The sequence below is a fragment of the Ambystoma mexicanum genome, chromosome 1p (assembly GCF_040938575.1).
Source record: "Ambystoma mexicanum isolate Mex_15411 chromosome 1p, UKY_AmexF1_1, whole genome shotgun sequence".
Classification (NCBI taxonomy): domain Eukaryota; kingdom Metazoa; phylum Chordata; class Amphibia; order Caudata; family Ambystomatidae; genus Ambystoma; species Ambystoma mexicanum.
Window position 1 is genome coordinate 470,116,261 of NC_090921.1, and position 15,792 is coordinate 470,132,052.

At 42.3% G+C, this 15,792-nt stretch overlaps 1 protein-coding gene across 1 annotated transcript in view; it reads right to left on the reverse strand.

The window, feature by feature from the left end:
* LOC138573254 (AP-1 complex subunit mu-1) overlaps positions 1 to 15,792 on the reverse strand; it is a 629,275-nt gene that overhangs the window by 151,141 nt on the left and 462,342 nt on the right. The window contains exon 10 of the mRNA XM_069649323.1: positions 14,072 to 14,197. Within this exon, the coding sequence (XP_069505424.1) occupies positions 14,072 to 14,197 (126 nt within the window). The remainder of the gene's footprint in view (positions 1 to 14,071; positions 14,198 to 15,792) is intronic.

Consider the following 15,792-nt stretch of genomic DNA (forward strand, 5'->3'; position numbering starts at 1 on the left):
TGACCGCTCCGAGCAAACTCGTCAGTGTGCTACCTGTGGCCATCTACCTGTTCTCCTGCAACATACTGCTCGGCCTGCTGAATCCAACTGTTTGTTGGTCAAGGTAAGGCCATGTATCCTAGTCATATTTCGGTCATTTTTACATTTCAATCTATTTGCTATTACAGTACCCAATAAAGCTATGGTCATTGGTCTCATTGCTATTGACTTGAGTTTCAATTGTTATGCTATCAATAGATCTATTTATTTTCATCTGTGTCAATTGTCATCGAATTGCATCCTTCGGGGGTCCAGTCTATAAGGTAAACATGGTTCTTTTTCGTGCAAGACAGAACATCCAAGGGACGAGTCACATGTTCAGAGTTTAGTCACATAATTTAAAAAATGTCTGTAACTTATGCAAATACTAAGCCGCACATGATGAACTGGTATAGTTCCGGCGAACAAAAACAAACTTTGCATTGATCATGGTATGCTTCATTTACTTTATGACATTTTTATTCATCAAGGTTTTATAATAATCTTGATATTTACTTTTCAAAATTTTCAACAATGCCTGCCTGTTCGATTAGCGGTTGCCCTTCGAAGACCCATGCTAAATCTGAAGGCACTACACAATGCATGTATTCCCGAAAACCGTTGATCGAATAAGAAAATGGGTCAGACATTGCGGATATCCACTGGATGAGCTGGAAAGTAGAGTCCAACAAGTCTTTGAGGACAAGAGGGGCGATCTATACCGCATCTGCAGCCGGCACTTTCCCTCGAACATGTACACCACATCTTGGGTAACAAAGAAGAATAAACGGCGATCGACATGAAAATTGCTCGCAAACGCTATTCCCACTCTATTCGTCCACAATCCGCCACTGGTGAGTCAAGTGTCCGTTTTTAGCTTTAGGCTTTGCGGTAGTGTGTAGGTAGCCGAATAGATTCATTGATATTTTAGGTGCTGTTTCCAATTTGAAATACTTTCGACATTGATATGAGTGTATAGCTTTTTGAATAATGACATTTATCAATATATTATTTTTAGATGTCATAACCCACAAACGAAATCTATATATGGGCACAGGGAACTGTGCTATATTGCGCATTACTCAAGTATTCTGTCTCCTTACATGGCAATTTTAAATATTGGCATTTCATTATCAAACAATTTACCTTTACAACTTCTTGACTATCCTTTGAATCTGAAGCAAGAACATTCTACTTCCGTCACGTGCTCGCAGTGATCAACCACTTCTAGCGTGTATCAAGTAATTATACTTGGCTATTCCGCTACAGACTTGTAGTATGCATGTCAAGTAATAGTTTGTATGTATCTTGTGATTATTTTACCCATTGTTTGGTTAGTGCTTTCCAATTGATATACACCTAGTTGTCGTCCCCTGGTGTTTGTTTTCAGTTATAATTAGTGTTATCCATACTAATGCAAGTACGGTCTTTCAGGGAGATGCTGAAGCGTCCACCACATTGACAACAGCCTTAGATGTTCTTCAGCAGCACAAGGTATGGATACTGAGAGCTCAATCTACCGTGATCATCAGGACTGGAACACTTGTCGTTTGATTGTTCTACACCATGTTTCATTCGTGGTTAGCCGTTGATATGTACCTGTGCGGTCGACCCAAAGCGTGTGTTGTGTTTTCAATATTGTAATCCTTACTAATGCAAATACTATGTTTCAGGCAGTTGTTGAATCGTCAACCCACGCACTTGATGCAGAGCCTGACATTCAAGTAATTCCGGTGGAAGCGGGAACATGCGGATACGAATCGGCGCAACAGCTTTCGGAAGTGTGCACCACATTGACAACAGCCCTAGATATTCTTCAGCAGCACGAGGTATGGATACTGACCGCTCCATCGAGCGTGATCATATAACGCGATTCCATTTGCTATACTTTCTTCCCTATTAACGCAAGTATTGTGTTTCAGGGAGACGATGGAGCTTCCACTACAATCACAAGATCCCATTTAGATGATGCAGATGTAAAGAAATCAGAGAAATAAGTCGATTAAATCTGTTCATATTTAAATATTCCTTGATTCTTTTAGACAATGCAACATTTGTGGTTATCTCTTTATATGTACCTGTGCCGTCGACCCCAAGTGTGTGTTATGTTTACAATATTGAAAACCATACTAACACAAGTACTGTGTTTCAGGGAGTTGCTGATGCCTCTTCTTCAATACAATCATTCGTGGCAGTCCATGCAGAGCCAGTGGTATGGATACTGAGAGCTCCATCGAACTAGGTCATCAGTGCTCGAATACTTGTCGTTTGATTGTTCCACACAATGTTTAAATCGTGTTTGGCTATTGAGATGTACATGTGTGTTCATCCTCACGTGTGTTTTATGCTAACAATATTTTGATACACAGTAATGAAAATACTATGTTTCAGGGAGTCAATGGAGCCTCATTCCGTGCTGTCTATACGGATACAGAAAATATAGTTGTTGCAGCCTAAGAGGAAGGGGAGACATGCGGATACGAATCGGAGCAACAGCGTGCAGATGTTGAAGGTCGAGTCAAAAAAGTTGCAAAGAAAAGGAACAAAAATAAGGTTAGTTACAAACAGTTCATAACTTTAGAAACATTTTTGTGCTGGGGACTATTTTATGTTTTTTTCAAGTCAATTGTACTATACTTTATCTTGTGTTTAAACTGAACATACCTTTTCCAATCTGTCCTCTAGTTACCCGTGGGTCTGCGAACTATACATACACAGACAGTGAAACAAATGAGAGATGTTGCTTGCCAGACCATTTACACTATCGAGGCTATGGAGGAACTATTATTTCAGACGTGGCGTGTTGAGACTCGGGATGCTCATGTCCAATGTACAGAAACTGAATTGAATGTGTCCGGAGAATCCGGCAAAGTTGTATTGGACCATTGCTACAGTACGACCGCACCACCGCAACAACATGATACTGGATGTATTGAAGATAGCTCTGAAGTAGTCGGAGATCAATTTACACAATCTACACCCGCCAAAAAATTGCCACCAAAAAAAAGCTGTCGACATTGTTGTGTTCTCCCATCAATGTTGAAGTAGCAGATGTTGAAATTACAGAATGAACCAGCAGCATCAGAACTTGATAGCAGCGATATTTCTTTCAAATGTGGTGATATGTCCTCAACGTCACAGGTCGAAAAAAACTTTGACGCAGGATGACAGTTTAATGAAAGAGGACAAATACATAGTATTCGACAGTTGTTTGATGGATATTATAAGTATGCTGAAATGTGTGCATTCCGTCAGAGGGAAAGTATGTGGGAAGTCATTGATTCATAGGACTCGTCAAAAACAAGGCAGTAACGTCACAATACATGCCGCCTGTAGATTACATCATACGTTCTCATGGTCTGCACAACCGATGCTGGGGAAACTGCCAGCAGGCAATCTACTGTGTGCAGCTGCAACACTTTTTAGTGGCTCCAGTTTTAGAAAGTTGAAGTCTTTCTTTCAGTTTGTGGGACTCCATTTCATTTAAAAAACGCAGTACTACAAATACCAACATGATTATCTGTTTCCGGCCATTAGTGATGCTTGGAAAATTGAACAATTGTCTCTAGCAAGTACATTCGAAGGCAAACGATTCAGGCTAGCCGGCGATGGACAGTGCGACAGCCCAGGATTTTCTGCCAAGTACTGCACCTACCACTTTCAGGACATGGATAGTAAGAAAATTGTGAGTTTGGTGGTCGTGCAGGTAACACAATGTACATCCTCAGTGGCCATGGAGAAACTAGGATTTATAAAATCAGTGGAATATCTGCAATCAAGGGGAATGCACATCGACCTCATAGCCACGGGCAGACACGTTTCAATTGCCAAGACAATGAGAGAGCAGTTCCCACATATTAAACATCAGTTTGACGTATGGCATCTTGCTAAATCAATAAGAAAATCTCGGCTGCAGGGAAAGAAAAGGTTTGGATAGTATTTCAGAGTGGTCCCAGTCAATCAGCAACCATCTTTGGTGGAGCTCCAAAACTTGTGCAGGGTCAGTGGAAATACTACTTGAAAAATGGCGGTCACTGATGCTCCACTGTACCAACGTGCACCGCTGGTCAGAAAACCTACATTTCCACCAATGTGAACATGGCCCTTTGTCCCCAGTGGAGGCACGGAAGAAGAAGTGGTTGAATCCATCTTCACCGACACACAGCCATTGAGAAGATTGTTTTCGATAAAACTCTATCAAGAGATTTTAGGGGACTGACAGAATTCTGTCACACAGGAGGTTTGGAGGTGTTCCACAATATGTGCCTAAAGTACAGGCCAAAGCGCTTGCATTTCAGCATACAGGGCATGAGACATAGGACTCTACTTGCCGTCTTGGCCCATAACGAGAATCTCGGCCGTGAACAATCTAGGACTAAGGGCAATGTAAGGATGCCTCGCTCCACTAAGTCCTTTTCAAAAAGAAGTAAGCAATGGGTGATCAAACCAGTCTATGAGGAAATGGAGTTCGACTTTGTCAAAAGCCTTATTGTTGCTGTATTAGAGAAGCACAGATATGGAATTTTGAACGTTTCTGTGCAGATCACTGATCCATTGCCACCCAACATTGCCACTGTGCCATGTCCACCCAAAGGAGAGCTGGTTGTGAAGTACAAATCCCGGTTTAAATAATTGCAATACAATTATCTTTTTGTAAATAAATGTTATTGTACAGTGTGCATACAAAGTACGCTCACCCTAACCCCTACCTTCACCATCCTGGGTGCCGAACAACCTGGGCGTCATCTTTGAATTCTCTCTCTATTCACCTCATATTGCTGACCTGGTCTATATGTGTATGTATATATTTTTGTTGATGCAACTAATTTTCGCAATCTCTTCTAAATGCTGCGCACTGTTAACCAAGGCTTGCGTATTGCAAATAATAAAACAAACAATAAATCTCAGTTTCAACTCAACTCCTCGGGTACTTCATACTTTCCCTGACCTTCCCCAAAAAATTAAAAGTCTCAATAATTATGGTTCTTTGGGGCTTGGGGGCCTTAGAACGCGCCAAGCGAGCTGTTGCAGATGGGAGAAGCCAGTTTGCATTTGCACATTGAGGCGCACTACATAGATGGATTCGAAACTTCAAGTTCTCAGAGATGGCTTTACTACGGGATGTTGCAAAGAAAGAATGTATGCTCATTTCTAGTGAACGTCAGCGGCTTTGATTTTCAGCTCGCGCCCTGAAGAGGCCCACAACTCGCACTGGCAGTATAAGGTTCTATTGTTTTTTGACCTTGAGAAACAGGGACCATGCCGAAAGAACTTCATTTGAAGTGGGGGAGGGGTGCAATAACGTAAGACGATAAGGCAGAAAATTCTGAAACTAGACTGAGTTTCATGTTAGTTCAGTATACGAAAAATCGTTGTCAAGAGCACAGTGGGATTTACGGACACAATGGAAATTGCAAATATAATGTAAGTAACTCTTTAGACGCTTTCATACCGGAATGAAGAATTAATGAATGGATGCATGAATAAATGAATGAATGAATGAATGAATGAAGAGCTTGGAAAACGTTTGTGGGATTGTCCTTGCAGCGGGCACATGGGCATGCTGGTCCACATTACACACGCTTGTAGACAAAAAGTAGTTTCTCAAAGTGTACTAACCTCATTTTTACAAAGTTCTTTGCCATTTTGGAATTCGCATTCACGAATAGACGGCATATCAGCAGTGACCTACCTGCAGAGTCCTGAGAGCGAATCTTTTTTAGAAATACAATCTGAATTAATGGGTTAACATTTTTCACGGAGATTATCCTCAGGCTACTAGTATTATTTATTGGTGTAAGGAGTCCTGTCATAGGGCGTCCCTTTCGTCCTTTTACTGCTGGGTTTACATATATGGTAAACCCTTCAACAATATGAGCTTCCCTTATCTAGGTCTCCTGAAGGCAGATCACATCGTATTGCTCAAAAGAAAGGTCACCTTTACCAAAGAGGTGCGTGAACCCTATGGTGTTCCAGCATCCGAATACGAAACCTCCTAGTCTCCCCTATGCTTTAGGTGTTTTGAACGTGAAGCCAGAGCGCACGCTAGCCAGCTCCATCTTTCTTCCTCTTGGTCATTCAGCTGCTTTTCAGTAATAGCCCTCTTTTACTGTATTGGACCGTTATTTTCCACCACAATACAGAGATTAGATATCTTATTTATCCCTGTGTTTTGAGCAGATTTTAGAGCAGCTACCTTCAGGTTCCTTCTGTTGCCCGAGTGGTTATTGGATCTACTTTTCCATTGTGGTTGCATAGTTTAAGTCCTTCTTTCCTCCTTCGGGGATTGATTAAATCCTACCTCTTGTGAATCCAATTCCTTTAATAGGAAGCCCATAGTGGATAATTTAGACGCTTCCCACAATAAGATGTGCCTAATCTCAGCCGAGGAGAAATAGATCATCACTTTTGGAAGGCTGTGAGGAGTCGTAATACATTTGCTCGATTGAGGATAAGATAGTCATTTATGCGTAATATACTTTCCAGGTGCATTCTTGTTGTATCTTCTCCACTTTGAGTGTTGCGCGTGTTAGATGAGTCACTCCACTTGAAGAAAGCCCCAACGGTTTTCCCTTTCTGTTCGGGAGAACTGGTCTTGCTGAATCATTTCTTCTTTGTTCTAGTGTCCTGAACACGACCCTCGTTTCTGGATTGGTTCCTCTGTGGGTCTTCAGAGTAAGGCTTCCGAGTGGGGCCCGGGGAGCAAGCCCTTGCCCTTTCTCCCGGTCTCATTTCAGTGTCCCCCGATGTTTTGGAGGCATCATTTGCTTCATACTCCGTCTGCCAACCAACATCATCCACCTCTTCATCGAAATCTTCACTTTGTGTATCGGTCATCAGTGAAAAATCCTGACCCTTAGATCTAAGATCGGCCAAACATTGGTGTGCCGTTCCCATATTAGATATGTCCTCTTCTACTTCGTAGGAATATGTTGAGAGGTTGATTAATTCCACAATCTCATCAACCCCCATATCTTTCTGTATTTGGCAGGCAGCGCTGCCCAATTCATCATTCCAACGCCCCTGCATTACAGTAATATCATTTGTGTTTGAAATACTGGATGATTGTTTTGGGGCCCCTAGTGTTAAATTCATAGCCATGTTACTCATTAGGTTAACAATTTTTCGGATCAGCATTGGATTAGTTGCCTTTAGGTTCCGGACAGACGTGTTTATCTGCTGTCCTTGTTTGGTCACAATAGTTTTTTTTGTGTGTGTTTTATTAATCGTTGCAGATTTTAAGGCTTCTCTTTTGCTTTGATGTGACCATTCCAGGTCGCTGATGTTTTTAACATGTTCAGGTATTTTTGAGAAGCTCTCAAAGGTCTTATCCGGTTTTGTTTGTGTTGACTGCTTTCGAGTGAGAGGGTTGCTTCATAGCTGGACACAGGTCCTATTATTTTGGCCCGCTGGATTTGGACCTTCATATCCATTTTCTTCTCCGACTTCCTCGTTAATTGCTAGGGAGTTTCGTTGAACCTCGCACTCTTACCACCATTGATCTTCCCTGTAATTTCATTGGAAGTAATTGGACAGGCCTTGATCTCCAGGCAGTCATCGACTTCTGTCAGATAAGGGCTGATATTTCCTGTTGCCCGTTGCAACATAAATCGGTATCTGTTGATTCAGGGAGAGATCACCTTTTGTTTTTTTCCTTGATTATAGGGCCAGGTATGCTCTTTAAGATATTGGTAATTTGTTCTGAATTTTTTATCCAGGTTTCCCTGCAGAGCCGTAATGAACCTGTCAAAGAAAAGCATTTTAGAGTGAAGCATGGCCATTACTGTTAGGTCTTTCATCTGATCAGACACATTTTCTTTTTTTTTTTTTATCAACTTTATTTAGATTTTCAGAGCAATGTAAAAATAGATACATCAATAACCATAAGTGATGACAAACATACCTTATTTCATATCAAATCATTTACCCTTACATGGGCATCAGCAAAACATTACTCATCTTTTAACAAACCAGTTCTGTAACAACTAAAACTCCCCCCCCCCACCACTCACCTCCCCCAACACATATCCCAACTTATAGGTGACGAAAGTACTCTGTCCTTGCCTTAAGAGGTCAACTGGTTGAACCACATTTCAACATGATGTTCATAGCTTTCAAATAATAGATACTGCCCGGAGCAATCTAGGTTTAAAGAACATCTGTTCCCCATCATTCATGAATTCATGCAGCGGTAGCCAGGTATTTGAATATTTCGTGTATGAGCCAAGGGCTAATGCTGTCCTTTCTCCATAGCCATCACCCCCCATAATCTTACCCACCACATGGCTATAACCGGACCCTCTTTAGTTTTCCATGCGTGTGCAACAGTAATACTGGCCGCATTCAACATGTGAGTGATAAGTGTGGCCGTGGGTCCTGAGCTTGCATAACATCCCTAGTCTTCAGGGCTTCCGATACCCCCATAGAATTAATCGGGGTAGAGTCACCATACTCCACATGTCCTTGTCCTGATCTGACCCTCCCCTTTTGCACCTTGGGGTGGTTGGGGCACATCCTTGAAGGACTGTTTGGCAACCCAACGCAAATGGGTCGCCTCCTTCGGCGCCGTGCTAGATACGTACCCTCTCCACCTCATTGTTAACTATTAACGAAGTTCATTGAGCAGTAGAGGACAATTTGTCGATGACCAGAGCAGCTTTCCTACCAGTCTCCTCACTACTAGGAGCCACTGTTGTGGTTGTTGGTGAGTAAAAAAAGCGCTGCTTTACCTGAAGGGTTACTGTCAGACCCCTGGGTTTCCATGCGGCTGTGCGAGATGTTTGGCATTTTATTTTCATAAACCCTTCATTTTATGATTTCCCAAATGTATATACCTTGGGCACATCCTTACAGACTACAACTGCACGTGCTGTGTCAGTGTCTCCTGACACCTGGTTTCCTCTGAAGCAGATAACTCACAGCCCTCCTGAATAAACAGTTTCAGGCTGGTTTACCCCCGTTTTCTATTCTAGCCCCTCTTGCAACCTCAATTGGTGTAAACGTGTCCTCTGTTGTGTTGTGGGTAAAGGTTCAGGTAATTTTCCACTAAGAGGCTCCAGAATATTGCAGGTTGAGTCGGTTTTAGCATCGATTTCCACCCTCACATTTATGGGGCAGCTAACAAGTGTTGGAGCGGCAGCCAGACTCGAAGCAGTGGGGGCTAAGGCCATATCGTTAAGTTCACCCATGATCTCGGGTGTCAGCTCTGCCCAGTGTTGTCAGTTCTGAAGCACACAAGCGGCCAACTCTCGGCCACGCTGCCTTTAAAGATTCTTGTAGTTTTCCACCAACCCCCCCTCCCCCGCCGTGTGGATCAAAGGACTTACGCCAAGCAGCCTCCATGCTCATTTACCAGGCTTTGGGATTAGTTGATAAACACTCTTCCAGAGTGGGCCGTCGCTCCTTGTGAGATTCAGTAAATGACATAGTATGGTAATGTACTGTTATTTAATTGATTAGGCAGTCAACGTGACCATAGCCCACTGTTCTGTATCAGATATAAATTAAAATAAGTGCGGATTCAATCTGACTATGGCTCCCGGCAGCAAAGTTGATCAATAATGGTCTCTCCCACTGCTCACCTGCGGACTGCAGACTGAAGACTGCTCCACTTGTTGAGCCGCTTCGCGGTCCAGCTGGGTTTTGTTGTTCAGCAGGGGGGTGGAGCACTTCTCGCTCAACACTGCGTCCCCTCTGTAATTAAAGGCACAGTACCTTTGCCGCCAAAGAAATGCTTCACAAGGTTCATAAAATGTCCTTTGCAAACTTCACTGCCAAGATTAGATAGTGGACTGCAACAGACGGCTCCACTTGTCGAGCCACTTCCCTCAAAGGGATTTTCCGCTCTTCACCCGCCAGGCTGATTAAGGATTTTAGATCTATGTGGATGATATTTTAAACGAGAAAGCAGTCAGTCAATCTATACCACTGTTTCAGTCCATTAAGAAGAGCATTAAAGCATCACCAACCGTACTGCCCCTTACACATGCAGTTAGCCCTAGTGTAGAATATGTTTTTAAACCCACCCAAACAGATCCTCTCTTTATTAGGGACCATGTCAAATCAGATTCTCTTGTCGTTACTATCAGAAAACAGGCAGGTGCCCCGTTGTCTAATGCTGAAGCACCACTTGATAGTGTAAAAGGCTTCATGCCCTTGGGAAGAGAGTAGCCAAATCGTCAGCTTTCACTACTCGCATAGCGAACAATGCTACTTTGCTAGCCAGTTGCAACAGTGCACAATTGGACTAGTGCAAACTCATTTAGATTCAGTCCCTGATCCAACTAAGACTCTTGGGGTTTTTTTTAAAAATGTTTTGCTGCTTTCTTTGCGCAGATCATTGAATAAAAGTTGGTCGTCAATTGGAGATGTGGTTTCCACTTCAGCAGTGATTTCGGAGAGACTGTAAAATAGTAACTTCTGGGTCATAGTAGGTAGGATCATCATACCATGTCCCCTCGTCATCATCCTGATCCTGGTTATGATCATCCTGGCGATCTTGGAAAATATCATGCTGTGGCTGCTCAGTTACATCAATGATGCTATGAGTGGGCGATGTGTGCAATGGGTGTGACCTTGGAGACTTTGCTGGTGGTTCTTCTTCTAGTAGAGACTTCCATCTTACAGGGTAGCATTCGATAAAGGTTACAAAGGAGAAAACCTTGTCCACTGTCTCCCCAAAATGCTCCCTGGATCATGAATCTGTTTTGGGAGTTTCTGCAAGTAGAAAAATGATAGCTTCTGGACCATCACTCTGCTTTTTCTTCTGTAGAGACAGGTGAGGTGGCCCCAGTTTACTCCGGGGTCTTTTGTGTAGAGGGTGTTGATGAAGCACTTTAACAGGTGTAGAAGCTAGGGTGTCTCTGGAGGGTTCCTGAGAAGTTTGTGCGTTTTCCTGTGTTAATATAGCAGGTTTTTGAGTTGGACAGATGCAAAACATGTTTCCTCTAAGGTTTTTCCATGGCAATCGGCACTTGTTTTTCTTTACTGCCATGCGCTGGACACAAGAGCAGAAGCCCAGTGGGTTGATGATGCATGGCGTCAGAAGGCCTTGAAGTGCCTTCTATTGCTGTGTGGCCTTTTTTTGCTGTATCCATCGAAGAATGGCTTGGGGATGTGTGCATACAGTGCTTGTGGCCCCCCCATGGAGAGTGTACATGTGTCTTTTGTTGCCAGGTGTTGTCCCCATAGCAGTGCGCTGGGCCTGCCTACCGTGGCTCAGGACTGACACGTGGGAGTTTGCTGACTCTTCTTGAATATCTTCGGTGTCCGGAACTGAGCCGTAGTTGCCTTGGTCTTCCTCATCTGATGCCAAGGCACTGGTGTGGCAGTTCCCGACTCAGTCTGCATGGCATAGTTCGCCTACCATTTAGTAAGTCTTCCTTTGAGCTTCTTGGGCCAAAAGGGCTTACACGATGCACGCCTCTCTGGATGCATAGTCACAGGGAAGACCGTGGGTTACAAACTATGTGCGTCTTTCGACAGGAATTTCCTATTGCACGACAGACAGAGTTCTTTCCATAATGACATGTAAAAGTAAAGGCAGCCAGACAAATGTAGTAGAAAGGGGAAGTGAGAAGATGCATTCTATAAGAGAAAAATAATGTTCAGTCCCCCCACTCTCCCTACTGCAAGGCCGAAACTCGGTAGGCCGATGCCAGTCATCGAGACGTAGAATAATTAGTAGAAGTCTTCAGTCGATGGTATTAAATAACACTTGCAGAAATGTGCGTTGAGGATGTGTCCGTCGAAAGACGCGAGACATTTCACAATGAACAAGTTAGTCAAAGTAGCAAAAGCTACAGACTCTGCATAAAAGTGACCGACCACGATGGTGGAAAAAAAACACTCCAAGGGACCTCGACATAAAGAACCATGGGTACAGTACAAGTCACACTAGGGAAGGTATTACAAAAACGTGTCCAGTCGACGTCCTTTTTCGAACTTCGAAAAGTCATGCAATACTCTGCTCCTGCCATTAGATGTCAGCCTATGCAAAGCAGGCACTCACCATACCACGCACTTCAAGCATGCACTTCAAACGGGCACTCCAGCACTTACCCACTCTGCCCTCTTCCTTGCTGCACTTGCACGTTCTGCATACTCGCAAGGCATAGTAGGTACGTCCGTTTTTCCTTTTCCCTCCACCGTTTAATATTTTTTATCTTTACTCCCTTGTTCCCTCCCTTTGCCCTGTGGGCACTTTGAAAGTGATTCTAAGCAGATCCACAAGCCTCAGAAATACAAATCCTTGCGAGTAAAGGTCTGACCATTTAATGACCAAGGGGAATATGCATGAAAAATCAAAGGAGCCCATTTTTTGAAGAAAGACGCGAATTGCTTATATACATATTTTTTTAAAGCACACATTTAGTGTTTTCATTTTCAAATTAAAGTATTTATTCACACAAATGTGGTTTCATAATTTAAATGCCATCAGTCAAATGCTCAGACTGATAACACCGTCTCCATCTAACCAATGTCTATATTAGAATGATCGGCATTTGGCCTTGATATTAGGAGCAGTTGTAACTATTCTACCTGTACCCCATTTCCCAAGGGTTCCCTGAATTTATTCTAGCTATTTTCTATGTATCTACCAGCCAGTCTGGCACCATAATCCATACATTGTCAAGGTTGAAAGGATTTGCTTTCTTTCTAAAACACTGAAACGCAAATGAAGTGCAAAGGAAATAAAAAATGCAACTAAAGTAAAAATTCAAAGTAAAAATAACTAAAAACCTGGGCCAAAAGCCAGGTCTTTAGCTAGAAACAAAAGGATCAAATCTGAAATCTGCCAAGGAGACACTGGTAAAGCGTTTAAACTTATAACCTCAGTTCCTAAAAGAGCAGTAGCTTTGAAGTACCCACAAAAATTCAGCACCACCAGACAGAGGTCTAGCCTCCAAAGCCCCAGCAGTCTGCCATATTTTCGAGATTCTTTTATGTGAATAAACTTGGTATCTAGCATGCACATACGTATGGGTTAGGCATACTGCTTTACTTCCGATTCTGGCATCCATAAGTCAGTGTGGCTTGAGCAAAGGAGCAAATGACTCAAATGTTCTTCCCCATCTGTCAACCTGGCCATTGCACAGACAACTGCTTTGCTCCTGGGCTATTGAACGAAGACCAGAAAGAATAGGCATTTGTGTTGAGAGAGCAAAAGAAGACCGAAATCGGGAATAGGATAGGTTTTAATGATGAAATAAAAGATTAACATTTGCAGATTTCACCAGTGCATTTATGTGCAGGGTTAAAGATTAGTAAGGACCCAAGTAAAACTCTGTAGATTTAACCTAAGCTGCAAAAGAACGGACATCAGGGAAGAGAAATATTGAACCAGGAAAAAACACAAAATGTGGATTGTCGTGATCAAATAATAAACACTCAGTCTTTAAGTGTTTAGGGGACTGGAGAGTCATCTAACAATCAATCTCTAGACGGGACCTCTCAAGCAGATTGAGATTAAACCGAGATGACACCCGCATGCACATTGGAGTATCGTTAGCATATTGGTGCATGGGGATGCCTAACAGGCAGCATGATCTACCAGCCCCTTCATTTAAAGATTGCCACATGGGTAGATCCCTTCCCTGACTCCCATGCTTACTCTGCAGGGGTCTCCAAACTTTGGCTCTCCCGATGCATTGGGCTACAACTTCCATCAACCCTATCGAGCAAAGGCAATGATGAGGGATAATAGGAGACAGTACAAAAAGCCATAGGTTGCAGACCCCTTGTCCGAGGGTGTGGGAGTAATGTTTTTCTTTCAAATGATCCAGAATTAAAGCAGAGAAAAATATAGGTTTGGATTGAAAAAGGTGTAATCCTAAAAAGTACGAATTTGTAAAAAGTCCATCATCTGAAACAGATACACTGCAGCCTGTCATATTGATCTACTACAAGCACGATTTACAAATACAGAACATAAATGGTGTGGTGAATACAAAACCCAAACAGAGTAATACTATACATAAAACGCACAACACCAGCCATACCATATATTAAACTTACACAACACAAAACCAAATAAAAACCATGGGACACTAACTTGAATTCCTGAAGTAGTAAAGTATGGGATCTCAAACTTCACACTGATTGGTGGCTTTCCCTCCTTATCCTCTGCTTCCACGCTTGGCAGTCCAAAGTGAGCACGCATTAGATACTCTTTGCCACCCTAGGGAAACCATACACAAATGGTAAAATAATTTTGTAGAGGGTACAAAAACACTTTTGCATGCGACTTTTAATACATGTCCAACAGTTACTTTACTATCACATACAAGTCTCAGTTTTAGAAATAAACAGCAGTCTCAAAGTTGCACTTAATGGAAATGGGGCATGGGAGAACTAGCATTTGTTTTTAGACAAATCCAGGAGGGAAGCTCGATTGTTACAAACGATACTCAAAAAATGTAGCAACCATAACAAACAGATTGGCAATCTGTAATGTACAGGCAACTGGAGGATAGAAAATATTGTTAGTGTGTACTTTACATATTTCATTTAAAAAGCTAACAAACCCCTAAAGCTAATTATTTGAACTACAGGGAGGTCTGTGGCCTTATCAGTATTGCACACTACAAACTATCTCTCCATAGAAATTTTAAAAGCTAAAGATCTGCAAATGCCCACACCAGGAACATGTACAAAAAGTCCCACAAACAAGCTCACAAAATAGATACCTGCAATAATAGTGAAATGGACAGGTGACAACATCCTCTACAGTAAACGCTCCAATCCCATTGGAATAAAAGCAGAATTTGATTTTTTCAAGAACAAAAAACTGAGCAGGGACCAGCCACTCCGTGTTTCCTCAGAAACCCAGGAAATCTTGTGATTGAAGCAATATCCAATACAATCTTGGAACAAAGGATGAAAATGCAACGGAAAGCCAGATTGAGAACCATTTTGTTGCAATTGCCAAAGACTAGCTGCCTTCTACCTATAGCACAGGTTCCGGCTCTCAAAGATGCAGAGATAAATAAAAGTCAGAAGATCCTGGTCAGACTTAACTGCCCTTGACTTGTGGTAGAAAGCCTACCTGCAAACACCATTATAGCTAGTTGAAACTCTCACCATTTTGGTAGCCCAATCTACCACCAGAAGTAAGGGCATTCTCTGGCTAGAATAACAACCTTCATCGATCAGACTGGCTCAGTCTCCTGCCCTTCAGGACGGGACTAAATGTGGTTTTTAAAATTACACTTCATTGGACACAAACAAATGAATTGCTGATGCCACCATCACTAATTTCCCCTGCCCTCAAGTGATTGAGTAGGCCCTTTTGCACATTGCTTCATTACTAGTCAGCTAGGATTGCACTATTGAAAAACCACTCCATAAATACAGACATTCAGGACCCATGCAGGGAGGAACTTTCACCCCATAATATCCAACTAACCAAGTTAAGAGACAGGCTGCAAAGCACAGCTCAGAGTACAGGAACACATGTAGGAAAAAAACATGGTGTGGCAGTTTAGTGAGGAAAGAGTGGGACCGGATGAATGTCATTAGAAACTAGATGATACATTTCCATGGTGACAACCTATGATGTACAGTGGGTTGTATTGCTGGCGTCAAATTATACATGACCTTCAATATCTTATTTTTTTATTTTTAGAATATTTTTTTTATTTAATTTTTATATCACAACAAACAATAACACTCAATGTTATGCATCATTTTTGCAACTTTCCAGGTATACAACTACTAACTCTACTACAAGCCCCCTCCAACTCAGCCTGCACCTCACATATCCAGCTATACATT